General features: G+C 38.8%; 13 protein-coding genes across 13 annotated transcripts; 8 read left to right on the top strand and 5 right to left on the bottom strand.

Annotated features, from left to right (window-relative positions):
* Window positions 1-133: 133 nt before the first annotated feature.
* On the top strand, window positions 134-1,879 carry KLLA0_E21473g (uncharacterized protein; the record flags this gene model as incomplete). The annotated part of the gene is made up of 1 exon (XM_454922.1): window positions 134-1,879. One exon carries the CDS (start codon window positions 134-136, stop codon window positions 1,877-1,879), a length of 1,746 nt encoding a protein of 581 aa, XP_454922.1.
* Window positions 1,880-1,994: 115 nt separating this feature from the next.
* EAF1 (Eaf1p) lies at window positions 1,995-5,012 on the bottom strand (the record flags this gene model as incomplete). Its single annotated transcript, XM_454921.1, has 1 exon — window positions 1,995-5,012. One exon carries the CDS (start codon window positions 5,010-5,012, stop codon window positions 1,995-1,997), a length of 3,018 nt encoding a protein of 1,005 aa, XP_454921.1.
* Window positions 5,013-5,511: 499 nt separating this feature from the next.
* BCP1 (protein-transporting protein BCP1) lies at window positions 5,512-6,330 on the bottom strand (the record flags this gene model as incomplete). The annotated part of the gene is made up of 1 exon (XM_454920.1): window positions 5,512-6,330. The coding sequence occupies one exon, from the start codon at window positions 6,328-6,330 to the stop codon at window positions 5,512-5,514; it is 819 nt and encodes a 272-aa protein (XP_454920.1).
* A 582-nt stretch (window positions 6,331-6,912) lies between these two features.
* Window positions 6,913-8,424, top strand: CTM1 (cytochrome c lysine N-methyltransferase; the record flags this gene model as incomplete). The annotated part of the gene is made up of 1 exon (XM_454919.1): window positions 6,913-8,424. One exon carries the CDS (start codon window positions 6,913-6,915, stop codon window positions 8,422-8,424), a length of 1,512 nt encoding a protein of 503 aa, XP_454919.1.
* A 358-nt stretch (window positions 8,425-8,782) lies between these two features.
* Window positions 8,783-9,424, top strand: ERP5 (Erp5p; the record flags this gene model as incomplete). The annotated part of the gene is made up of 1 exon (XM_454918.1): window positions 8,783-9,424. The coding sequence occupies one exon, from the start codon at window positions 8,783-8,785 to the stop codon at window positions 9,422-9,424; it is 642 nt and encodes a 213-aa protein (XP_454918.1).
* Window positions 9,425-9,745: 321 nt separating this feature from the next.
* UBA4 (Uba4p) lies at window positions 9,746-11,080 on the top strand (the record flags this gene model as incomplete). Its single annotated transcript, XM_454917.1, has 1 exon — window positions 9,746-11,080. The coding sequence occupies one exon, from the start codon at window positions 9,746-9,748 to the stop codon at window positions 11,078-11,080; it is 1,335 nt and encodes a 444-aa protein (XP_454917.1).
* A 44-nt stretch (window positions 11,081-11,124) lies between these two features.
* TFC6 (transcription factor TFIIIC subunit TFC6) lies at window positions 11,125-12,939 on the bottom strand (the record flags this gene model as incomplete). Its single annotated transcript, XM_454916.1, has 1 exon — window positions 11,125-12,939. One exon carries the CDS (start codon window positions 12,937-12,939, stop codon window positions 11,125-11,127), a length of 1,815 nt encoding a protein of 604 aa, XP_454916.1.
* A 338-nt stretch (window positions 12,940-13,277) lies between these two features.
* Window positions 13,278-14,420, bottom strand: KLLA0_E21319g (putative cystathionine beta-lyase; the record flags this gene model as incomplete). Its single annotated transcript, XM_454915.1, has 1 exon — window positions 13,278-14,420. The coding sequence occupies one exon, from the start codon at window positions 14,418-14,420 to the stop codon at window positions 13,278-13,280; it is 1,143 nt and encodes a 380-aa protein (XP_454915.1).
* Window positions 14,421-15,341: 921 nt separating this feature from the next.
* On the top strand, window positions 15,342-16,841 carry APE4 (aspartyl aminopeptidase; the record flags this gene model as incomplete). Its single annotated transcript, XM_454914.1, has 1 exon — window positions 15,342-16,841. One exon carries the CDS (start codon window positions 15,342-15,344, stop codon window positions 16,839-16,841), a length of 1,500 nt encoding a protein of 499 aa, XP_454914.1.
* A 314-nt stretch (window positions 16,842-17,155) lies between these two features.
* On the top strand, window positions 17,156-18,334 carry ESC2 (Esc2p; the record flags this gene model as incomplete). Its single annotated transcript, XM_454913.1, has 1 exon — window positions 17,156-18,334. The coding sequence occupies one exon, from the start codon at window positions 17,156-17,158 to the stop codon at window positions 18,332-18,334; it is 1,179 nt and encodes a 392-aa protein (XP_454913.1).
* Window positions 18,335-18,430: 96 nt separating this feature from the next.
* Window positions 18,431-22,804, bottom strand: RPO31 (DNA-directed RNA polymerase III core subunit RPO31; the record flags this gene model as incomplete). The annotated part of the gene is made up of 1 exon (XM_454912.1): window positions 18,431-22,804. One exon carries the CDS (start codon window positions 22,802-22,804, stop codon window positions 18,431-18,433), a length of 4,374 nt encoding a protein of 1,457 aa, XP_454912.1.
* A 644-nt stretch (window positions 22,805-23,448) lies between these two features.
* Window positions 23,449-23,643, top strand: SEM1 (proteasome regulatory particle lid subunit SEM1; the record flags this gene model as incomplete). Its single annotated transcript, XM_454911.1, has 1 exon — window positions 23,449-23,643. The coding sequence occupies one exon, from the start codon at window positions 23,449-23,451 to the stop codon at window positions 23,641-23,643; it is 195 nt and encodes a 64-aa protein (XP_454911.1).
* A 415-nt stretch (window positions 23,644-24,058) lies between these two features.
* RPT5 (proteasome regulatory particle base subunit RPT5) lies at window positions 24,059-25,357 on the top strand (the record flags this gene model as incomplete). Its single annotated transcript, XM_454909.1, has 1 exon — window positions 24,059-25,357. One exon carries the CDS (start codon window positions 24,059-24,061, stop codon window positions 25,355-25,357), a length of 1,299 nt encoding a protein of 432 aa, XP_454909.1.
* Window positions 25,358-25,431: the final 74 nt, after the last annotated feature.

Genomic DNA, 25,431 nt, shown 5'->3' with positions numbered 1-25,431 from the left:
CTCTACATCGCATTCTGCTTAGGTCAATTAGAAAGTGCCAACTACTAGTGCTCAAACGGTAGGACTCCAATCGATTTGAACTCTTATCCGTGAATAGATCTTTCACCTTTTTGTTTCTAAGTGAAAACACGACATGATGTCTATTCATCTGGATGAAGGACCAGTGAGACGGATGCAACCGCAATCCGATCCATTAACTAGAAAGATTCAGAGGGCTTGTCGTATTTCTCTTCCAGAGCCAGATTTGGCCTTGAATTTGGATGTTGCTGACTATATCAACGATAAGCAGGGTGCTGCTCCGAGAGAAGCCGCAATTTCCATTGTGAGACTGATTAACTCAAGAGATACTCATACAGCTATCTTCGCGTTGAGTTTATTAGATGTACTGGTCAAGAATTGTGGGTATCCATTCCATTTACAGATTTCTAGGAAGGAATTCTTGAACGAATTGGTGAAGCGTTTCCCAGAGAGACCACCCGTCCGTTTTAGTAAAGTGCAACGACTAATCTTGACTGCTATTGAGGAATGGTACCAAACTATTTGCAAACACTCTGCTTATAAAGAAGATATGGGATATATTAGGGACATGCATAGGCTATTGAAATACAAAGGCTACACTTTCCCAAAAATCAACAGTGAGGATCTCGCTGTTTTGAAACCAAGCGAACATTTGAAAACTCCAAGTGAAATTCAAAAAGAACAAGAAATTGCTCAAGCTGCCAAATTGGAGGAATTGATAAGACGTGGTAAACCTGAAGATTTGAGGGAAGCCAACAAATTGATGAAGGTCATGGCCGGATTCAAGGAAGACAACATGATTCAGTCTAAGCAGATCTTAAATGAAGAATTAACCAAACTAAGACGTAAGGCAGACTTGTTGAACGAAATGTTAGGGACCAACGACTCACCAGATATAGAAAATGAAACAATTGTCGAACTATATAATGCTTTAAGGTCATCACAGCCAAGATTCCAAAAAATTATCGAGGAAGAACACGATGACGATGAATTTGTCCAGGATTTACTCAAGTTCAATGATACGGTCAACCAATTGGTTCAAAAGTATGATTTATTGAAAGCAGGACATGCTGGTGAAGCAAATCAAATTAATGTCGATAACATTTCCTCATCTGTTAATAATGGTGGTGCGTTAGCCAATGAAATAAATTTGATTGATTTTGATGACGAAGAAGTTAATAAAAGTTCTTCTTCAAATTCTACTGCTGCTGCTGCCAGAAACAATTTAGAAGATGACCTGTTGAGCGGTCTGAATGACTTGAATTTCTCTGACAACAACAACAACAACAACAACTTTGGATTTGGGGGCAGCATAGCCTTGGACACAGCAGCTCATGCATCTCCTGCCGTACCTGTTACCACAACTACCACAACCAACTCAAATTTCGATCTGTTGAGTGATCTATCATCACCATCACCTGTCCAAGCTCAACAAGATACTCATAGCAATGACTTATTGAGTGAGTTTTCAGCACCAGCCGTTCAACATTCTACTCAACCTTCCATAGTGTCTGACCGTTTCCTTGTAAACCAGTCAGATGTTTTGAAGTTTGAATTTGCAATTTCTAGAGAATCAGAAAGCACCATCAAGGTGACTTCTTTCTTTTCAAATGTGTCAATTTCGCAACTTACAGACCTTACATTAATGCTAGCGGTTCCTAAAGCCCAACAATTGAGACTTTTACCACAATCAAATACTGTTTTGTCATCCTATGCAAAGGATGGAATCCATCAAAAAAGTTGGATTGATAACGCAGTGAAGAATGCCCCAAAGCCACTCAGAGTGAAATGGAAAGTATCCTACAAAGCCAACGGCGTACCAAAGGAGGAATCTGCTGTTTACACTTTCCCAAATGTTTGAATTTACATACATATATATATTGAAATAATGATTATAACAAAAGGACTCATTATTCGTAATTCTTTGCTTGAATCAATGTTGTGATTATGAACTGATTATATATTATTAATTGTATTCACTTTTTCTGAGCACGTTGCAAAATCTCTTGAGGCGTCGGAGAAGAATGTTTCATCTCTGGTGGACGCACTTTCGGTTGTGCAACATTGTCATAAATTACAGTTTTCCTTTGTTGATCAGACAATGGCAAGCTCCTGTAAATATTTTCAGCAGCCATTAGAGCAAGTTCTGGAGTGAAATTGGGTTTCTGAAAAAGTATTTTTTTGGCATATCCTTCAATGATTTCACGTTTATTAGCCGGTTTCGTATTTCTCTGTGTGGGAGTTTGAGTTGTAACCTTTTCTTTTTCACCTAGTGGTGGTGCACTCTGGGGAGTGGACTGCTTAGACCTAATTCTTGAATCCTTTGAGTTAGGATTATTTGCCATAGGCAAATTCGGACTTGATGCTGTAGTGAGAGGAAGCTTTCCTTGCTGCAATTGAGCCATCTGCATCCTTTGTTTGGCAGCACGTTTTATTTGCATATCCCTTCTCAAGGCCTCATCACGCTGAGCTTTTAAGTCTGACATTTCTTGAGGGGTTGGAACACTCATATTCTTAACATCAAAAGGTTTACGCGGCTGCGAAGGATTTGGTCTGGGTGCGTTTTCTCTTTTTTTAATGCACTTTCTCATTGCCTCAAACATACTTGCCCAGCGTAAACGCCTATGTCCTCGTTGTATGGATTCCGATCCCACACCAAGGGGAGATATTCTCCTTTTTTGCTGCTGCTGTAATTTATGAGCTTCGTACAACCATATTTGTGCATTATGAGCCTTTGGACCCTTCATATCTGCAATGTTGAACTTTTCGTTTAGTTGAACGAACCGCTCAAAGCATTGCCAAGGGGTTCTACGTTCGATGTTTGAAACATATTCTCTTTTGTGATGATTGGACATCTGAGAACTAATGAGGTCCCAGTTATAGGCATACTGGTTTATATTTTTGACAAGCTCCTGATCATCTTCAGGTAACCAGATGGTGGGTGTACGAAATTTCAAATAGCGTAATGATGGCGCATTAGGAGGGCGAAGATAATGGCTACGTCTATTTCCATAAAACATACCACGTCGTTTTGATAAAGGAACTAGAGATGGTTCTTCGTCAACAAATTGCTTTTCTACTAATTTCATGAAATGGTCCTCGTCAAGAGGAGAAATTGCCTTTGAAACCGGTTCAAAGGGCAATGGTCTGCTAGAATCGAGATTCTTTTCGTCCAAAAGACCATACAAAGGGAGTGAGTTTGAAATGGCTGCTCCCAGTGTTGATAATTCCTTTATATCAATGTAATTCCTGAAGGGAGAGGATGATTTCTTAGCTAAATAAACTTCCATGGAGGTAACCGGAAGAGATGGAGCGACGATTTCATCTTTGGGGTTAACTCTCTTTAGTAACTTTTGTATGTCTATGGTAGGCTCTTCAGATGAGTTTTTATCAGTTTCCTTGTCCCCCTCTTTGATACCATTTTCAGACTTCTCTTCCACCGCTTCACTCCCATCAGTTAAACCGGTACTTGATTTTACACCATCCTCTGACATCTCCACATCTTCAGCAATTTTAGAAGACCCATCATCGTTGGATTGATCAGGACTTGTGTTTGATTCTTTATCTTTTTGTTCTGGCTCAACTGTACTGATTTTTGTTCCCATATCTTGGGAGGAAGCAATATCTTCTATGTCCTTTGATGGCGGTGGAATACTTTTACAATTGATACAGCATACTTTACCATAAGTCCAAAATTCCATAACTGCCTGTGCCATTTGAGTGCACATGGCTATCTTATAATTCAACGATTCACGGAAGTCTTCACGCATCCATTTTGCTTCTTCAATCAACACATTATGATGAGTTACAGGTTGTGAAGCGGTAACGGGATCGATAAATTTTCTTGGTTGTCTAAGTGACCAGAGATTCAGCCTTCTCAATTCCTCTATCCTTGATGCTACTACAGTGATTCGTCTTTCATTCAATGCAGTATTAATCAGATCAGTCGTCAATGCTTTTTGAGATTGTGGTATCAATCTCAGCAAGGGCAAAGTCTGGGATAAGTATTTGATTTCTTGAATGGGCATACCCTTTGCCAACTTGGTTGGCGCGTTCTCTTTCGTAATCATGTATACCGCCTCTTTCACATTTATGTCATCTTCGAAAAACGTCTTACGCTCTTCCTTTGATACATTGTTGATAATAGATTCTATAATATAGGGTTGAGGTTCTTTCACCCCAATTGGTGTTGGGTCAGCATGCAATTGTGAGATGTCTATCATCTGAGAATAAGGATGAGGCGGAATTTCCATTGTTGCAGCGTTACGTGCAGCGGTAGAATTAGATAGGTTTCCACTATCAAGCCGTTGCCTTTTACTTATTTGATTTTCGGAAATATCTTGTTGTTCCTCATCTAACAAACGCTTTCCAGAAGTACTTGGCTTTGATTGGGTCTCCGGATATTGGACAGATTTCGGTTCCATATGTGCCTGAACTACCACAGGAGGAACATTATTATGTGTTATCGGCAGCTTCTGTGTGGGAGACACCGATCGCTGCTTTTGCAGTTGTTGCTGCTGCAGCTGTCGAGATGACTGCGCTTGCACCATAGATTGCCTTGAACTTTGCTGAATTGACTGCTGTGACTGAACTCGTGGAACTACCCTTGTTTGAGACTGCGGGAGTGTCTGCGTATCCACATCATGTTCCTCGCTTCCACTTGGCGACACGTCTTTCGACCGCTGTTTCTTCAATTCTCGTTTCACTTCTGACGGTGAAGAACTCTTACTCCTGTTATTCAGCTTCCTATCTGACGACACGTCTCTCGGCCTAAACTTAGGCAATGCATTAATATCTATAGGCTTGTCCTTGATCAAGGTATGTTGATCTAAAAACTTTTCTATCTCCTTCCCTATTCTCTCATGATTCTCCACGTTTTTTAACTCGGTAATTTGTGAGATACAGTACAATTGTACTAGCAAGTGCCGTCTCTCCTCTAAGAGCTGCTCTGGGCTCTTACTTCCAGTAGCATTCCCTTTGCTTGCACTGCTCATCGCCTTGAAATCCTTACTTTCTATTAGATGTTCTGTGAATATCTGTCACGTTGAAAAAATATAACTTTCGGTCTGAATGGCAAGTGATAGGAAAATATCCAAAAAAAAAAAAAGGAAACTGGGTCCTCTGATTTTTCTTTTAGCGAGGGCTTGTCTCGGAAACAGCACGCTTCTGTACAAACAACAGGATCGTCCAACCAAACAAGGCTTTTCTGTGTCAGGTACTTTTGAAACTGAGTCGAATAGTGTTCTCACGGTCCTGTTCTGTTACCGTATTACGGCTTGTTTTCTCGATTTCTACTATATAAGTACGTATTTCATGTTGTTCAGCAATTTTTTTGTTCCTTGAAAGATTTTTTTTTCTTTTGGGAGGCCGAAATCATGTAAGGAGGGTAACTAAAGATCAGGTCACGTGCGTTAATTGTTGGGTTCCCAGAACGGGATTAATCCACATACCATCATCACCTTCCTCAATGTAACTACTGAACATTTACATCACTCACCAGGTCTTGATGGCCGCATCTAGATCTTCGATGGATTTAATTAGTCCAGCATGGTCCAAAACCATGTACGATGTAATAAGACCCTTTCTCGCCTCGGAATCCACATGGACTTTGGCTAGCTTTTCAAGGAAACGATCTTCTTCATGGAAATAGTCTACTTCGTTTGTTTGTCTTACCTTCTTGCGGACAGCTTGGTTCGATGTTAGATCGTCTTCGTCCATATCAAAATTCACTTCGTACTTCCTTGAAACGATTAGGTAGAAATCATAGTTTTTATCATCCCCAAGCGCAAGCTTCACATCTTCTAATGTGATAGTGTACAATGGCGGCACAACTTCTGGTGGCATATTAATCAATCTTTCACTCAAGACTAACGAACAAGTCTTCTCCGATTGATCTATAGTTTGTAGGAAAGTAGCTAGCTTGGGGTCAACTTTACGAAGATATTTGGCATAATCACTATCTTTGTTGGCCTTGTAATCGATAAATGATAGGAAACAGTATGGGTCAGACTCCTTACCATCGGTTTTGATGGTAGTAGTTGGTGAGTCCAAGATTAAATTTGCCAATTCACTTAGTTGAATTCTGTTCGATTCCTGTGGTCCAAACAACTGACGCATCAGATTCTTCAAAGCATGGAAATCAACGTCGGGATTACCATTGAAGAAATCAAAATCGATGTTGATGATTTCTTGTTCCTCTTGACCGTTTTCTTGGTCTGAAATATTTGAGTCTGTACTTGATATGTCAAGATCAGATTCCTCATCGACTGCACGTTTCTTGGATAATGCACTTAATTTAACAACCTGGACCATTGCAGACTAAAATAGAGTGTTGTTGCTGGTTTAATAAAGCCCAACTAATAACTATTGTTTATCTCTTTGAAACTTCCTCGAATCTATTCTAAAGTAGTGATGAGCTCGCCAAATGCAGGTTTGCATCAAATTTAAAGAATAGTTTCTTTTCGAAAAGGTAAAGATGACATGCGATGCTGTCAAGAATGTAAAAATGAAAGGGATAATTAAAATATCAATCAGCGAGTCCCTTGTCAGTTGTTATCGTGTACAGCGAATTGCTATTACGGTAATCCTAAGTTTTATCTTTTAGAAGACTGCAGTAGGGGAGTCATGGTTCATCTAGAAGCACGTGATCATATTTAAGATACCTCTGGGAACATATCACTAGCGACTCGAAGTGCAACTGCAAAGCACTACTCAATATATACACCCTACTTAAATCAACTCTCAAACCTGACCTAAATTAAACTGTAAAACCTTTTGCTTCGTTTCTTCTATGTCATATCAATGGAATTATATAAAAAGTATCCTGCTTGCTTGAGTACCATTATTATGATGCAATAATATCCATAAACAAGCATAAACAAACAGCAATATAAGATGGAAGCAGCAACTGAATGGCTACTAGAGAATACTCCCATAACCAAGAGTGAATGTACTACTATCAGAGAGTCAGTGGTTGATGGAGACACCGGCGGTTACGGTGTGTTTGTCAATTTCACCAAATTAAGAACACTTAAAGGAGAGAAAGACAGTAAGTTTGAACTTCTCAGGATTCCGAGATCTGCTACTATATCAATGACATCGATACGAGACATATTGGCTAAAAGTACATCAGAAAATGCGGTTACTGCTTCCATAAAGGGCCACTTGACAGCTTTCTTAAGCGATGAAAATCACCACGCATTTATCAATGAAACGAACCTGATAGTGATATATTTGGTCCTAAAGGCTATTCTTTCAGATAATAAAACTTACAAACTTACTGGATTCGCATCTTTTTACTTGAACGAAGTTCTTTTAAAGACTTTTGTCCCACTTCCCTGCAATACTTTTCAAGAAGATGCCGATAAGTGGAACCAATATTACAAAGAGTACTTGAACTTTCCTCAACAACTGTTCATTGAAATTATAAACCGTTTCATATCAGCGAGGTTTCTAGGTATGAACTATGAAAAATTAATATCCACTGTTTATTGTAGTGTTATCTCCAGAATATTGGAGATACCCGAATCCTCCGGAGAGGATACTGATGATTTTTTTGTCAGCCCAACTTTGGTCCCGTTATTGGACTTTGTTAATCATGACAATGACCATAGAAATGCTCACTTTGATATTGATCTTAGAACTAATGATATTGTGCTCTATTTAGAACTGGATGATATTGACTCTACCGTAGAAGAAGCTCAAGTATTTATAAGCTATGCTCCAGTGGAAGAGCTAGTCCATTTTGAACAAATTTATGGATTCTTACCCAAATCCAATAATGTCCAAGTTTGGTGTTACAGATTTGATGAAGACTTCCTCAGTACTTACCACTATAATGGAATCAATGTCTCTCATTTTTACAAATGCATGCGAGTGAGACCTTCGTTCCAGATATTGATACTCCCATCAGAAGTTCTAATCAATGATTGTATCGTTGAGTTCGGCGAACTCCTCATTCTTTTCTCTCAACATTTACAGGATCCGAAAAAAATCAGTTTCCAATTAAGCGAAACGAACGACTCCTATTGTTCTATACTTAAAGATAAATGCGGAACCGAAACCACTAAGTTGCTCGACAAGGAAGAATGTCTAGAAGAGTTTTTCGGAGAACATGATGAGATAGAGAATTATGAAAAAACCTTAAAAGAATTTAAGTCCTTCCTGTCCAAATACATTACTTTTCGTCGAGAAAAAATCAGCTCCATTAATCTATTGTCTCAGAACTCTTCTTTCACTGCATTTTGGCAGAAAGAGATAAACCTGTTAGACTCACTCAAAGGTCAATTTGAAAGCAAGAAAGAAGTGATGTGGTATGAGAAATACGGCAATGACGAGAAGATTAAGATACCAACGGTGCCTTTCCCACCGCCAAGCTGGATTGACTACGAGAATATGAGAGTATGACCATATCGAATGGGATTGAGTTAAATTAAATCAGGATAGTGGGTTACGTTAGATAGTTTTTGAATCCCAGTATTTAGTTATTGTATCAACGGTAAGTATATTTATGTATTTATACCTAAATAAACGCCCGTTTTCACAGATAATTGAATGGACTTAAAGCCAGAAAATCCATCATCGGGCTCACTTACCGGATATTTTACATCGTATCCGATCTTATTAAGGTTTCTCGCACATTATACCTTCTTGCCTTGAAAATAATAAAGACACGAATTACAGTATCGAGTACCCGAAGAGAAAAATACGAACAGCAAGGTAAGGAACAGAGACAACAGTCATCAAGTTTAATCGGTAGTATTAGATGAGAAGCACTGATATATTCAATGTGCTGTTGATGCTCCTGAGTTGCAGACTAGCTCAATGCATGCATATCTATCTTAAGAGCGGAGAAATAAAATGTTACTATGAGCACTTGGACAAAGGAGAATTGCTAGCAGCAAACTTCGATACAGTTGTGGAACAAGACGATGGAACATTCCAGAAGGATGATTTGGTAACGTTATCAATAACAATTGATGAAACATTTGATAACAACCATCGTGTCTTGGCTCAGAAAGCGGTGCCACAAGGACCTTTTTCATTCAGTGCAGTAGAAAAAGGAGAGCATAAAATTTGTTTAGAACCATACTACCCTGATAGTACCAGACGTATCAAGCTATACCATGCGATAGATATCGGTAGTGCAATTTCATTGCAAAGTAGGAGAAACTCTGCAATGGTGTCTCTTAAAGACAGAATATATCAATTGAATGAAAGGCTATTGAGTATAAAGAACGAACAAGATGACATCAAAAAGAAAGAAGCTGTGTTTCGTGAAATGACTGAGGTGACTAATGAAAGTGTAACATATTGGTCAATTCTGTTAACTGTTGTGCTCGTTGTTACCTGTTTCTTTCAACTTCGCTACTTAAAAACTTTATTTATTAAGCAGAAACAGACGTAAATAGATAATTACACACTTATTCATAAACATCATAATGACCTGTCGCATGAGATATTTTGAAAGGTAAATACTATTGGGCTTAAATGATCAAACTTGGCGGCTAGTGGGTTGCTTTTCCGTGTGTTTGAGTTAAAAAGTCAATGCAGCTCTTACCATTACATAAACTGACACTATGATTTACAAAAGAAAAGAAAAATCAAATTCAAGTTCACACGAAGGCATCCTTTTAACGAGCACTGATTATACCTGCCAATATGATGCCTGCAACACTTGTCTAAATTTCGAAGTCCAGCAGAACTGTACTAGAGACCGTACGGAGATATGACAGAAACGGAAAGATCCAATGAATCTCTCCTGGAAGAGATAGAAAACTTGAGAGTAGAGAATGCGAAGTTGAAGAATGATCTCTGCTTGGAGAGAAGCTTGAATAATGCTAGTGACTTGCCGATGTCGTTGGATGAGTTTAAGAGATACGGGAGACAGATGATTGTTGATGAGACAGAGGGGCTAATGGGTCAGTTAAAGTTGAAAAATGCTAGTGTTCTTGTTATTGGAGCCGGAGGGTTAGGATGCCCATCTTTGCCATACTTAGCAGGTGCTGGGATTGGAAAAATCGGGATAGTTGACAATGATACCGTAGACACTTCAAATCTACATAGGCAAGTTCTTCATGATACAATCAAAGTTGGTATGCTCAAATCTGAATCAGCTAAACAAGTTTTGAACAAGTTAAATCCACATGTATCAGTGACAAGTTATCCTGTCAGACTAAGTAATGAAAATGCTTTTGATATATTCAAGGACTACGATGTCATTCTTGATTGCACCGACACACCAATGGCCCGCTATTTGATATCCGATGTGGCAGTTAATTTGGGAAAGCCTGTTGTATCTGCTTCTGCTTTGAGAACTGAGGGACAATTATCTATCTTCAATTTTGATAATGTGGGCCCTTGCTATAGATGCTTCTACCCAACTCCTCCTGCTCCAACTTCGGTGTCATCCTGCCAAGAAGGTGGTGTCTTAGGACCCTGCGTTGGGCTTGTTGGTGTGGCAATGGTGGTTGAAGCATTAAAGCTATTACTTGGCGTGTACACCAGAGAGAACTTCAAGCCGTTTCTACTTCAGTATTCTGGTTTCCCTGATCAGACTCTCCGTAAGTTCAAAATGAGGGGTAGGAGGGTAGATTGTCCAGCTTGTGGAACAGGCAGGACTGTAACAAGAGAATCTATCGAATCAGGCAAAATAAATTATCAATCATTCTGCGGTAGCCGTAACTATAGTGTTTTAACTGAGGACGAAAGAATCGATGTGCATAAATTTGAACGGGATTACTGGAATTCATCAAAGACCAAGCCTTACGTTTTGCTTGATGTCAGACCAAGTCTTCATTATTCCATATCACACCTACCAAATTCACATAATATCACTGTGAATGAACTTAGAGATTTACCAGCAGATCTGAATAATCTCCAATCCAAAATACCCCACCTTTCAGCAGATTCTGAAGTATTAGTGCTTTGCAGATACGGAAATGATTCGCAGCTCGCAACCAGGCTATTGAAAGATAAATTCAATTTGAAAGATGTCAAAGATGTTAAAGGTGGGTTTTTCAAGTATATTGATGAGATAAATCCATCTTTACCTAAATATTAAACATGACAGCGAGTTGCAAATCATTTGTTAGAAGTTCTTTTTATTTAACTACCTAATTTCTCTATTACAACAAATCCTGCTGCATTAGCAAACGAGTACCATTTACCATACCTTATATCTTCAATCCATTTAACACTTTGAATATTGATACCCGAGTAATCAAGCTTAACATTTGAAGTTTCTGTATTGGAGAACTGATAAACGTTGTATTGTGGATTAAGCGTGTATTGTCCGTTTTCCTCATTGAAATCCCATTTCCATAACCTGATATACCTGTAAATGTCCGTATTGTTCTTCAAACCTTGAAGCATTCTTCGTACGAGGTTATTCAACACCACACTCCCGTCAGCGCTTCCAGATAATAACATGGGGTGAAGAGACGAGGCACCAAGTGATATCACAGTATTATCGTGTTGACAAATGTTATGGTCGACAAAGATAGCGCGAGGTGTGAACGCCTTAATTGAACTTAGAGAATCGGTTCGAATTACTGTGTATAGTTGAGGAAGATATATTAAAGGAAGTGTATTACTTCCACGAGTTCTTGTAGCGAAGGTTTTCGTTAACCGAATATCCTTTGGGTCGAATATGCAACAATTACCATCTACTGCACTCATGCAAATAAGGGTATTCTCAAAATTGGATCGTAATACAATGGTGGAGATCACATACGATTCAAAAAGCTGCTTGTATTCATAGAACCTATCGTCGCTGACCGAATACTCTCCGTAATATCCATTTTGAAAGCCGCACACAATGTCGTTTGAGCTTCTAAAATCGAAGCTGGTGATTCCAGAATCAATCCCTCCTATAGTTAACGCTGGATTGTGTAAATGGTGAATTTGGCCTTTGAAGCTCTTTTCAATTGGCAAAAATTTTATAGTGCCATCTTGGAAAACACCAGTCAAAACGCCAATATGTGTTGAGTTACTACTGAATCCAGGGTGCCATTTAAGATCCCAAGAAACTCCAAAATCATGCGCAAGCTGGTAGAATAATGATATTGTCCCTTTAACTATATTAAGTTCGTATATTTTCAGTAGTGCCGGATGTGGTACTGGTTTTCCTGATAATCTCAAATCAGGATCCGCAGCATCTTGATCGCTTGAGACTGAAATGGCAAGATATTGCTTATCTGAATCTGGAATTTTGGTCCAAGCCGAATCTGAAACAAAACCTCCAGCATTAAATACAAAACCATGCCGTGTACCAAAGTTGAACACCGGAAGCTCGACTGCTTCATTTGCAACTGTTGCAAAATGGTTCTTCCCAATGTCAAATTCTATTTCTTCATTGTTTAATGGTACAATTTCGTCCAGCTCATTACGTGAGATACTAACGACACTAAAATCTCCGAATTTAATTGTGGAGGTAATATCTTGAAACGGGAGTTGAAATTCCACGAGTTGGGATTCCTTGAAGTCGAAAACAGCAGTTTCAAACATTTCTTTCTGTATTGCTAAACCCAACAATTTATCCTTGTTCTCGCCGTATATCCTAACCAATTTATCTTTTACTGAAGTTAAATGTTTACTCACTCTAACAATTTTGTTTTTATCAATCTTAAATGGTGAAGCGGTTTTGATCTTAATTGGCTTAGTCTTCTTGGTAATACCACCATTTTTTGAACCTTTTGGCCTACCTCTCTTCTTGACCGATTTCTTATCCTCCACGTCTTCAATTTCTACATCATCGCTATTTTCATTTTTATCAGCGGGTATATCAATAATATGAGTATACTTTATGTCCTCTTGCGCACTGATCAGATCTACCACGCTTACACCTTCTGTCACTATTGGCTTCTTTCTGGTGGGTTTTGACGCTTTGGTCGTCTTAGGTTTTTGTTTACTCGTAGGCATTGCCGAGCAGCTTCGTTGATTGCCAAATTGTAATTAAATTCAGCAAAAATGATATGATTCTCTTAATAGTGCGACAGTGACTTGTGAATCAATACCTTGTAGTGTTGTTTGTTTATTCTGTCATTGTTTACATATTCTTTCCAATTTTACAGGTTTATGATGTTTCCGATGATTGTTCGAAATCAATAATTAGGGTAACGTAAATAATATACAAAGATTGGATATTGAAACCGCACCAACAGATCAGGTAAAGACGAGTATCAAATGCATTTTTATTGTTCAAATATATACAATATACTCTAAAAGGTGACACAAACGCTAGTATAACCTGAGAGGACTCAATTCTTTGCTCCTTGCAAAGTCTTCAAAGCGTTAGCGAAATCCTTAATCAAATCATCAACATTTTCCACACCAACAGAAACTCTGATCAAGGTGGGGATGATGTAGGGATCTGTCAAGGCTCTCCATTCAACGAGAGATTCAACACCACCTAAGGAGGTAGCATGCTGGAAGCACGTCAATAATTGAGGGAATTTCCTACATTGTTCCTTTGAATTTAAAGTGACTGCGAACACTGGTCCGTAACCACCCTTTAATTGTTCCTTAACGAAAGGTTCAGTCTGTAACGAGGAGTGGAATACACCTTCTAACACACCTTCGAAATCAGATTTATGCTCAATCAAGTAGGATACAAGCTTGGTAGCATTTTCGGATTGAGTTTGGATTCTCATTTCAAATGTTCTCAAAGATCTCAATAACAGGAAGGCCTCCAAATTAGCAATATTTGTACCCAAATAGATTCTATCAGTTCTCAATTTTGAAGCAACTTCTTTATCCTTGACGGCGAGAACACCGGCTAAAAGATCAGAGTGACCACCGAAGTATTTAGTCGCAGAATGTAGAATTACATCAACTCCGAAATCCCAAGGATTTTGCAACGGAGGTGGTGCAAAAGTGGAATCAATCACCAAGATGGCACCTTTACTATGTGTAGCATCAGCGAAAGCTTTGATATCGAATGAGGTCCCGTACGGGTTAACTGGAGTCTCTATGTGAACCACATCGCCTTTACCCGCATGTTGCAAAATTTCATCAATTTCCAACTTGTGTTGCTCCAAATTCCAATTCCTAGTGTGAATATCAGCAATACTACGGCACCCATGATACCCTTCACCGATAAAAAGTCTCTTTGGGTTATAATACGTTAGCATAGCAAAGTATGCAGCCAAACCGTTGGCATACACCACGGCTTCACCTTCCAAAACCTTCGAAAGGACAGATTCCACCCTAAGGGAGTTTGGATGAGCCAATCTGGAATATATAGGCTTCTTTTCCAAGACACTGAAATCTTCTCGCTCATTCCATGGAATCAAATCAACTTCTTCGTACCTGAACGTGGTAGCGACATTGATTGGAGAAACTATGTCAGTGACTCTGTTGTGCTTGTCATCTGCGTGGACTAACTCTGTTGATAACGACATTATAATAAGATAGAAATTCAAGTTTTACGGCTTGATTAAATATTACTGGCAATTGATCCTAGTTTTTTATGTTGGATGGATTCTTATATTGACTGAATATCTGTCCTGTCCAATTCAATGCAATGAGAAGAGTTTCAAAGACCTTCAACAACTCTTTCATTTACATACCAAAACACTTCATAGTTTATATTTCATACTTTCAACATCCATGTTTCTCATACCATGCCCCCCAATGTCTTGAACTTTTTAAGGTATTTTCCAAATGTGGGCTCGAGAGCTGCGTCCACCTCGAGCAGAGAAAGTGTGTATTTAGGGGAGAACTAAAGGCACGTGATAAAAATTGCACGTGACCATAAAGCTGTCGGAATACTTTTTCCATGGACCTTTTGGATAATGGTCGCTTTGCGACAGAAGTATGGAATGAGGAACTGTCAATAGTTCTAATTGTATGGCTATTTAGGGGTTATGGTCTTGTTGAAGAGACACAGTTAACGGTCTAATGTATCGACTTTCTGATTCGAACTATAGTTTTCCTCATTTCCCACTCTTTCACCGCCAAATACAATAGCAGGTTCGATTGTATGTTGTCCCATCAAGTATTTAGGGGAAAGACTGCCTCCAATTTGTAAGTCAAATCTACATAAAAATAATATATTCCAAATACTCGAACTAATAACGTCAGAATTCGACGTCTATGCTCGTTTTCCATCGAATTACTGATTACTTAATTCAATATGGCGCTTGGTTCAGTATGATTTTTACTGCATAGCCATTTCGTTTTGCAACAAAAATTAAGAAGTTCTTCGAACAGTTGATTTTTTAAGCCTATACCATGTACTTTCACCACAGTAACTTACTGAGTCTCCCACTGTGTTCTGGAATCGATAACGGGCTACAGCTTATTTTCACCGCCCATCTTGCATGCTGAGACTACATCTGAGGAGTAAATCCACCATGTCTGGTTCCAGTGTCATAAATTATCCGCAGGAATTCGTAAACTTTTTGAACAGCTCCCCAACTCCATACCATGCCGTTCACAATATCAAGTCGCATCTTCAGTCGAATGGATTCGTGGAATTGAAGGAAACGGATCCTTGGGAGTCTCATTTCAAGAAACTGGGTAAATATTTCGTTACCAGAAACAACTCTTCCATCGTTGCATTTGTCGTTGGTGGAAAATGGAAACCAGGTAATCCCGTAGCTATTGTTGGAGCTCATACCGATTCCCCCGTCCTAAGAATTAAGCCAATTTCCAAGAGAACTAATGAGGGGTTCTCTCAGATTGGTGTAGAATGTTACGGAGGTGGGATTTGGCACTCCTGGTTCGACTCTGATCTTTCTGTGGCAGGAAGAGTTATGGTTCAAGATAGTAAAAGCAAGAACATCGTTTCGAGGCTAGTTGATTTGAAGAAACCTTTGTTAAAGATTCCAACCTTAGCTATTCATTTGGATAGAGATGTTAACACCAAATTCGAATTCAACAAAGAGACCCAGTTGTTGCCCATTGCAGGTTTATCTATTAAGGATAAGAAAGAAGAAACAAAGAAAAGTGAAGGATGCTGTGGGGATTCACAACCTCTATCGGAGGACCAGTTCTCTTCTTTGAAATCAATCATCGAGAGGCATCATGAAGATCTTTTGGAATTGATTCGTAAAGACTTGGAACTAGAAAATGTCACTGATATTGAAGATTTCGAATTGATCTTATACGATCATAAACCTTCCACCCTAGGTGGTATTCATGATGAGTTTGTATTTTCAGGAAGATTGGATAATCTTACCTCGTGTTTCACTTCAATGCACGGAATCACTGAGGCAGCAGATACGGGTTTATCTGAAGACGAAGGAATTCGTATGGTAGCGATGTTTGATCACGAGGAAATCGGATCTTCATCCGCCCAAGGCGCAGATTCTAATTTTTTGCCTAATGTACTTGAAAGGATAACTCCATTAGCAGGTTCGGATGATGTTCAACAGACATCAGCTTCCTCGTTGTTGCAATCTGCAGCCAAATCGTTTTTCCTATCGAGTGATGTTGCCCATGCAGTTCATCCAAACTACTCTTCAAAACATGAAACTCAGCACAAACCACAATTTGGTGCTGGCCCCGTCGTTAAGATCAATGCTAATCAAAGGTACATGACAAATTCTCCAGGTTTAGTATTACTCAAAAAAATTGCTGATGAAGCTGAAATCCCCCTACAATTATTTGTTGGTGCAAATAATGTTCCATGTGGCTCAACAATTGGACCAATCCTAGCATCCAAAACAGGTATCAGAACATTGGATATCGGAAACCCGATCTTGTCAATGCATTCTATCAGAGAAACTGGTTCGGCCAAAGATATCGAACTGCAAGTGAAGTTGTTCAAAAAGTTCTTCGAAAGATACTCTGAACTTCAGCATACTATCGAAGTCTAAGCACATGCCAACGTTATGCTAGCTGGTTTTTCTCTTAAATATCTAAACCCCAAACATCATCGTACATACTATTTGTATATAGTTGGCGATCGTAGTCCAACTTGTAAGTAGCACATTGGCCCACTTTAGTATCACGTGACCAATATCAACTTCTGTTCACTAACACATAACCTTTACATGCTTTTAACTGTGAATAAAAAATGAGTTACTGAAATAATACAGAAGCTCTACGCTCGTTCGAGTATACGAAAAACACGCCTCTTGACAAATTTGTGGACCACTAGTGACATTATATTACTTACTCACTCAAAGGAATGAGTGATAGCGACTCTGATGACTTTTTCTTTAATCAGAATATCACAGATGAGGAAAACGAAATAGAGAAAGAAGTCGATATTAGCATCCATGCCTCTAATCTGCCGTCATTGGAAACGTTGAAGAATGATAGAAAAAGACCACATAAGAACGGTATTTCCCTGGCACTGGAATCCGAAGAACCGGCAAAAAAATTGACCAGACAGTCAGGCTCATCTAAATCATCAGACAAAAACGATATCAGCGATGACGCTGAATCAAGCTATGAAAACTCTGTGATATCGGAATCAGATGACTCCATTCATAGTGAATTGGAAAGATTCAAAGAAGACCAAACACCATCAATCAATACACAGGATGAAATGTTTGATTTTTTAAAGGAAGTCACTAGTAATGCGAAGAATCACGCCGATACTCACAATAATGGGAAGGTAACCAAGCGGATTTACAACATTAACTTTATATCTACTTTAGAAGGATCACAGGACAAAAGAGTAAATGTTAAAGTAACAGGAAACAAAACTTTTGAAAGTATTCTACCAATAACAATACGAACGTTTATCCAATCTTACAAGATACCAAGAAGGTTGAGGATCTTCTATACACCGGCTGAACTAGTATTATTTCGGGCAGGAGTGGAGGTGCTACCATTTTCCAACTGTGACAGTTTACGTATACCTAAAACAGTGAGCGAGTATGAAACTACAGTGGATTTAGTTATAGTTCATTCTGCTGATGCCAATAACTACAAGACGGAATATAAGAGAATTCGGGAATCGAGATTACAATCCTTCTTGGATGAAAGCAACATAGAAGAGCAGGACCCACTCGAACAACCGGCTAGGGATGAGAAATTCAAGCTATTTGAGAAAGAGCTTGAAAGTGCGCCAAAGCTCGCGGAGAGAACAGATGATGTAATTGATCTTCTTGATTCTGATATTGAATCATCAAATTCTATTCGGTTAACCTTAATTGATAAGGCAAACAAGCGAACATCAATTTCAGTTTGGCCTAATACAACTTTTACGGAGATAGCGAACAGATACAAGACTATTTCCAGCCTTTCAGAAGATGCAAATGTGTTATTAATATTTGATAATGAAGAACTCAACCCAGCAGCCACCGTTTTAAGTGAAGGCCTTGAAGAAGATGATATTCTTGAAATAAAAATATCGTAACTAGGATTTGTAACAATATTACCCAAATAAATCAATCCTTTGAAGAATTGTTATGCTAATTAAGAAAGTTTATATACATGCACATGATTTTAAAGACTAGTTAGCTTTTACTACAGTATCACACAGGGTCTCGAATAGTGTTGGTTTAGGTGTGAGGTCATTTTCTCCCACTACCGTGTTTTTAACAACTTTAAATGATCCTGTACCAATTGACATGGTTTGTCCCAAAATGATACACTCTGAAACACCTTCCACAGCATCATTTTTCATATAGAACGCAGCATCGAATAAATGATCAGTTGTCTTCTCGAAGGATGCTAATTGAAGAACCGAATCTCTCATCTTAGCCAAACCAAATCTGGTAATACCTAGAACTTCACCCTTGTATGTCATAACATCACCCAATAACTGGATGTGACGAGGATCAACACTCATACCATGATTACTCATTGTGTAATCGATTTCATTAATAATACATGATCTTGCTGCTTCAATACCCAAAACATCGTAGACTTCAAGAATATGGTTAGTCTTAGTTTTGGAGCCTATCACACCGTCCGTGGTCATTACGTCTCTTAATCCATAACCTTCGACTAATAATTCTCTTTTCCCGTCATCGCGAATATTGATAACAGCCCTAGAAATGTCGCTGAAACCTTTAACGACAATATGAGGAAGAGCACGACGGAGTTGTTGCATTCTGTAAAATACTTCATTTGGTTCGGGTTCCTTCATAGCAGTTGATATGGATTTCATAGATTTTCCGTCTGAGCTCACAGCTATATTAATTTTATCTTTGCCGATAATCGATATATCATTCGTACCGATTTTGAGCTTTGGAGCTTTGGCAATAGCAACTACAATGTCTTCTAAAGTTAGTTCAAGTTGCAATTTCTCTATAGTTTCAGAGTCAATCTTGATCTGCAAGAACGCCATGTTATCCCGGTATATGTCCTGGACGTAGAACGAAACATCTGACAAAAGAGTTTTCTCGACTCTACCTTTAACCACTCTTGCGGCTCTTTCGTCGTTATCATTAACAAGAACTGCATTGATAATGGGCGTAGAAATAACTTTGGAAGCGTTGATAATTTCTTTGATACGTGGAACACCAAGGGTGACATTCATAGAAGCAACACCAGCAAAATGGAAAGTTTTTAATGTCATTTGAGTACCAGGCTCACCTATAGATTGTGCACCAATTGCACCGACTGCTGTACCTGGTTCCACTCTTGCTCTGTGGTACTTTGAAATCGCTATGCTCAAAAACTTTTGAACGAGAATCTTCGATATCTTACAAAGTTGGTTCAACGCAATGGTTATAGAAGCTGGAACGTTTTCATCCCAGTTGAACTCCCGTAGCTCTTCAGCTGGTTCGTCTACAAGCTCCTTCAAGCCTCTTTCTCCTCTCAAACTAGCAAGAGTCAGGGCCTTTTCCGTCATAAATTCACGTAACGATTGATAGAAGGATCTTTCAGCGTCAAATTGATCGATATATTCGTCCTTATGCTCGTCTTCCTTTCTAAGTTCCTGCCCAATATTGTCGTATCTTTTCAATTTGTTTTCAAGTGGTTGTAGAATGACATTGGTTTCAGCAATAATCTGATAAGGAAGCAGACCAGGAGAATTGTCATTTAAGGTTAGGTTATTCGCATGTGTCCATGACCTGTTGAAATTCACTGGTTGTGCGTTACCTTCCATATCCAACGGATCTAAACCATCCCCACCATATGTAAATTGAACAATACCATTGGAAGACGTTCTAACAGTATTATCATATTGACAAGACAAATCTTCCAATGATTTCATCAATCTACGGGACATATAACCAGTTTCAGCTGTTTTAACAGCAGTATCCACAAGACCTTCACGACCTGAAATTGCGTGGAATAAGAATTCTGGGGGAGAAAGGCCTGAAAAGAAAGAATTTCTAACAAAACCTTTCGACTGAGGAGTTTTAGAGTTCTTAGGGAAGTGGGGCAATGAACGATCTTGGAAACCATCCGGAACACGATTACCAGAAATAATCTGTTGACCGACGACTGCAACCATCTGCGACACGTTCAAAGTGGAACCCTTGGAACCACAAGTTGCCATAATCAACGGAGCATTCAAGTTGTCTAGTTCTCTGATACACACTTCACCGACTTCTTCTCTGACTTTCGATAAGAGACCACCAATCTTGGCTTCCAATGTTTGCTCTTCATTACAACCCGGTTGAGTTTCCAATTTACCTTTATTGAAAAGGTCAATCAATTCGTCACATTTAGCGTATGCACTTTCAACCATTTGTTCCTTCTTTTGTTTTAAATCGCTTCCCGGTGTGACATCATTGATACCAATAGAAAACCCTCTATTACCCAAATATCTGGCACAAAGCTTAGCCATTCTATTCATGGCTTGTGCGGCCTCATTTGGACCATAATCTCTCAAAATTGTGTAGAATACAGAATGTTTTTTACCATCACCAAGAACCGATTTATCCATCACTCCCGAAAGAATATTGGACCCTCTGATTAATACAAAACCATCATTCTGTGACATTTCGTTTGGATATTCTTTCTTAGGAGGCGGCAGGTAAACTTTGTTTTTAGCATCCAGGTTGATGACTACAGGAGACTTCCTGCTAGGTTTTATTAATAATGAAAAGACTTGTTTTCCTGTCCATAAATAGTGAGGTTTCATGATAGATGGCGGAGGAATATCAAACTGAAGATTACTGTCGGACATCATAGATAATAGTTGTGTTAATTGCGCACGGTCAAAGAAAGAATCTTTATGGGAAATTAAGTATGAACCAGTTATGAAATCTTGAGTTGCTGCAATGATCGGTTCACCAGATTTTGGTGTCAATAAATTATTTTTGACACCCATCAAATTTATTGCTTCGGCACGAGCTTCTTCTGTTTGCGGAACATGTAAATTCATTTCATCACCATCAAAATCCGCATTGTATGGTGTACAAACACACTCATTTAATCTGAATGTTCTCCAAGGACGAATCTTAGCATAATGCGACAAAATAGATAATCTATGCAAAGAAGGTTGTCTGTTAAATAGGACCACATCACCATCTTCGATATGCCTTTCAACAACGTCCCCATATTGTAGTTGTTTAGCTAGTTTAACCCTATCACCGTAACGTAAGTTCCGTCTAGCATCTTCATTTTTCTTTAATAAATAATTTGCACCAGGGTGTACCTTGGGACCATTAATAACCAACTGTTGAAGTTTATGCTTATTGTAACGAGTGACCTTTTCTGGATAAGTAAGAATTTTAGCCACTCTATCAGGGACGGCAACTTCGTCAATAGATAGATTAGGATCCGGAGAGATGACAGTTCTACCTGAAAAATCAACACGCTTACCAGATAAATTACCTCTAAATCTACCCTGTTTACCCTTCAATCTTTGACAAAAGCCTCTGATGGGTTTTGATTTAGTTCCTGAAGAGCCCGGAAGCATAGATGGATTAACTGAATCGGAGTTAATATACATCGCTACGGCAAGCTGCAAATAATCCCATTGTTCCATCATGTTATTAATTGATATACCCTTTTCTAAGCCGGCTTTAATCAAAGACGAAGTCCATACAATTTCCGTTAGTTTTACCGTTAGATCATCTTCGTTCGAAGCTGGTGAATCTTGCATCATAACAGAGGGACGAATACAAACTGGAGGAGCAGGTAGATATCTCCATATATACGTTTCCGGTCTTCCTGATTTGCTGGTGGAATCGATACCTAACAATTCACAGTCATTCGGTTTAATCTGTTTGAATAGATTCAATACTTTCAATGGATTTAAATCGTCCATACATCTTTTCACATAACGTTCCAATTCAGGATTGTTTTCCAAGACTTGTTTCCAATCTCCAATCCATTGTTCCTTCTCTGGTGCAGATTTCTTACCAACCCAGCGGAAAGTATCATGAATGATTTTCAAAGCAGCAGACCCAGAACCTGCCGCTGCTTTTTTAACTACACCGTTCAATTCACCACATTCAAAACAGCGTCTCTGTTTTTTACACTGATCTAGGATTTTCTTTAAGATGTTCATTCTTCTCAAGTTATCCATACCTGGACGACGTAACTCCGTTAAGAACTTACGTTTGTCTTCTTCTGAAAGTAACAGGGCGCCGCATCCTTTGCAGACACTTTGTAATATTTGAATCGTAGCCTTAAAATAACCAACATGGAACACAGGAAGCGCCAATTTGATATGACCGAAATGACCGTGGCATGAAGCTAAATTACCGTGACACGTAGTACACTCTGCCTGCGAAGAAGAAACACCCATTCTGGGGTCTAACGCACCGCCCTCCTTCGCTGATCTACCATTATCAAGATCAAATAAATCCCTTGTAGAGATCTCAACTTCAGATTGAGAAACGATATCGGCTGCACTCAGCGCTGAGAAGCTGATCCCTTTAATCTTCTTGGGAGCGATGTCAATTACAGTCTCTTTCATCACTTGTCCGAAATGAAACTAGAAAACTAATGGGCAAGTATAGCAGAGACAGACAACACAAAAGCCTCAAACTGGTGTGATAATTCCACTTTGATATCTCTAGCAAGATTGAGTAAAAATTGATTTGCCACACTGACTGCCAACAAAATCAACCGGATGAATAGAATATCAAATATGTAGCCTCATTGAATCAATTGAATTAGACAGCTTTAAGCTCATCGTGGATTTCTTTCCAATTCTTCTGATCCAGAATTTTTTCAAACTTTTTTTCTTTTACAATTGAATATTAAACGTGTGGTGTGTGGGTGACAACTATAAATCATAGAAAAGGCTAACACATGGATTACAGAGAGCTAGGTGATTTGACGGTCCCTAATTTTTGGGATATATTGTACTGAGGCGATGCATTAATACACTCTGCACAACGATTTACCACCCTTTGCGTTTGGCCTCAATGTGTCCTGTCTTTTATGCTGTCAAAGCCGTTTCATTACCCGGACCAATAAACAATCATCCAAAAGCTACAAAAAGGTCTGAAATAGTGGCAAACCTTATAAGTAATACTACATATAGATTCACTCAAGATATATACAGCCCCTGATATACACTTTGACCTGATACATCAGCGTTGTACAAGCGAAAAGATGTCAAATAAAGAACCAAGAAAATCTTCTCTTGAGGATGACGATGAATTCGAGGATTTCCCAGCTGATTCTTGGCCATCGCAACCTGTTTCACAAGATCTAACAAAAGATTCAAACCTTTGGGCTGAAGACTGGGACGATATCGAAGTAGAGGATGATTTCACCAAGGAATTGAAAAAGGAGCTAGAGAATTAATGATTTGATATCATTATTATTACCACACCCACCACTGTACCATAGATCTATACCACTAAACTATACGTATATTATAAGTAAATAGTATATCGATTTTAATGAAATAAATATTTCGTTACCCGGATATTTTAATTTCTGCCCTTTTTTTCAATGGGATCTTTAAAGCTTAACAAATTCATTTAATCAATGTATATGTTCTGAAATACCAGGTTCTGGTGGCAAAAGACGATTTAAAAGTGAGAAGAACACGGTAGTCCATCTGTCTGTGATTAATACTAGACTGTGCAATTGGTACCAAAACCCTTGTAAAGAGAAGCGAGCTGGAAAAGCACAACGTTTTTATAGGTATTATATTGAGGAAACATTGTTTGAGATTGGCAAAGAAAATAGACATACATATAAACACGAATAAGTGATGTCTACGTTAGAAGAATTGAATAACCAAAGTCAGCCAGATGATGATGATATCGATCAAGAATTTTTCAATCTATCAGCTTCCGAACTAACTACTCGTGCGAAGTTGCTAGATAACGAAATTAGGATATTCAGATCCGAACTACAACGTTTGTCTCATGAAAACAGTCAGATGCTAGAGAAGATTAAGGATAATCAAGAAAAGATCAAGAATAACAAACAATTACCGTATTTAGTGGCGAATGTTGTTGAAATTATGGATATGGATGAATTACAGGATTCCAACGAGATTGACACTCAAGGCGGTAATGTCAATTTAGATAATGCCGCTAAGGGTAAAGCTGCTGTAATCAAGACTTCTTCCAGACAAACGGTGTTCCTACCTATGGTAGGATTAGTGGATCCAGTAAAGCTTAAACCAAATGATTTAGTTGGTGTAAATAAAGATTCATATTTGATTTTGGATACATTACCATCGGAGTTTGATTCTCGTGTCAAAGCTATGGAAGTTGATGAAAAACCAACAGAAACATATTCGGATGTGGGTGGATTAGATAAACAAATAGAGGAATTAGTGGAGGCTATTGTTCTACCAATGAAGCAAGGTGAAAAATTCAAAGATATGGGTATTAAGGCTCCAAAGGGTGCTTTGATGTACGGCCCTCCAGGTACAGGTAAGACCCTTCTTGCTAGGGCCTGTGCCGCTCAAACAAATGCCACTTTCTTAAAGCTAGCTGCACCTCAGCTTGTTCAAATGTACATTGGTGAAGGTGCAAAGTTGGTACGTGACGCATTTGCATTAGCTAAGGAAAAGGCACCTACTATCATTTTCATCGATGAATTAGATGCCATTGGTACAAAACGTTTCGATTCCGAAAAATCTGGTGATAGAGAAGTACAAAGAACAATGTTAGAGTTGCTAAATCAATTGGATGGATTTGGCTCTGATGATCGGGTTAAGGTGTTGGCTGCTACCAATCGTGTTGATGTTCTAGATCCGGCCTTATTAAGATCTGGTAGACTTGATAGAAAAATAGAATTCCCACTCCCTACAGAAGATGCAAGAGCTCAAATTCTACAGATTCATTCCAGAAAAATGACAACTGATGATTCTATCAATTGGCAAGAACTCGCTAGATCTACAGATGAATTCAATGGTGCTCAATTGAAAGCCGTTAGTGTCGAAGCTGGTATGATCGCATTAAGAAACGCTCAATCAACAATCAAGCACGAAGATTTCGTTGAGGCTATCGGTGAAGTACAGGCAAGAAAGTCTAAATCCGTTTCCTTTTATGCATGATTTATATGTAATCATTAAGTATATCTACATAACCTTATCGAAGGTTGTGCCGAAACCAAGAATAATGTCTCAAA

Source organism: Kluyveromyces lactis (assembly GCF_000002515.2).
Source record: "Kluyveromyces lactis strain NRRL Y-1140 chromosome E complete sequence".
Classification (NCBI taxonomy): Eukaryota; Fungi; Ascomycota; class Saccharomycetes; order Saccharomycetales; family Saccharomycetaceae; genus Kluyveromyces; species Kluyveromyces lactis.
Note: the sequence above shows the minus strand (reverse complement) of the source record. Positions and strands in the feature narration are given on the sequence as shown.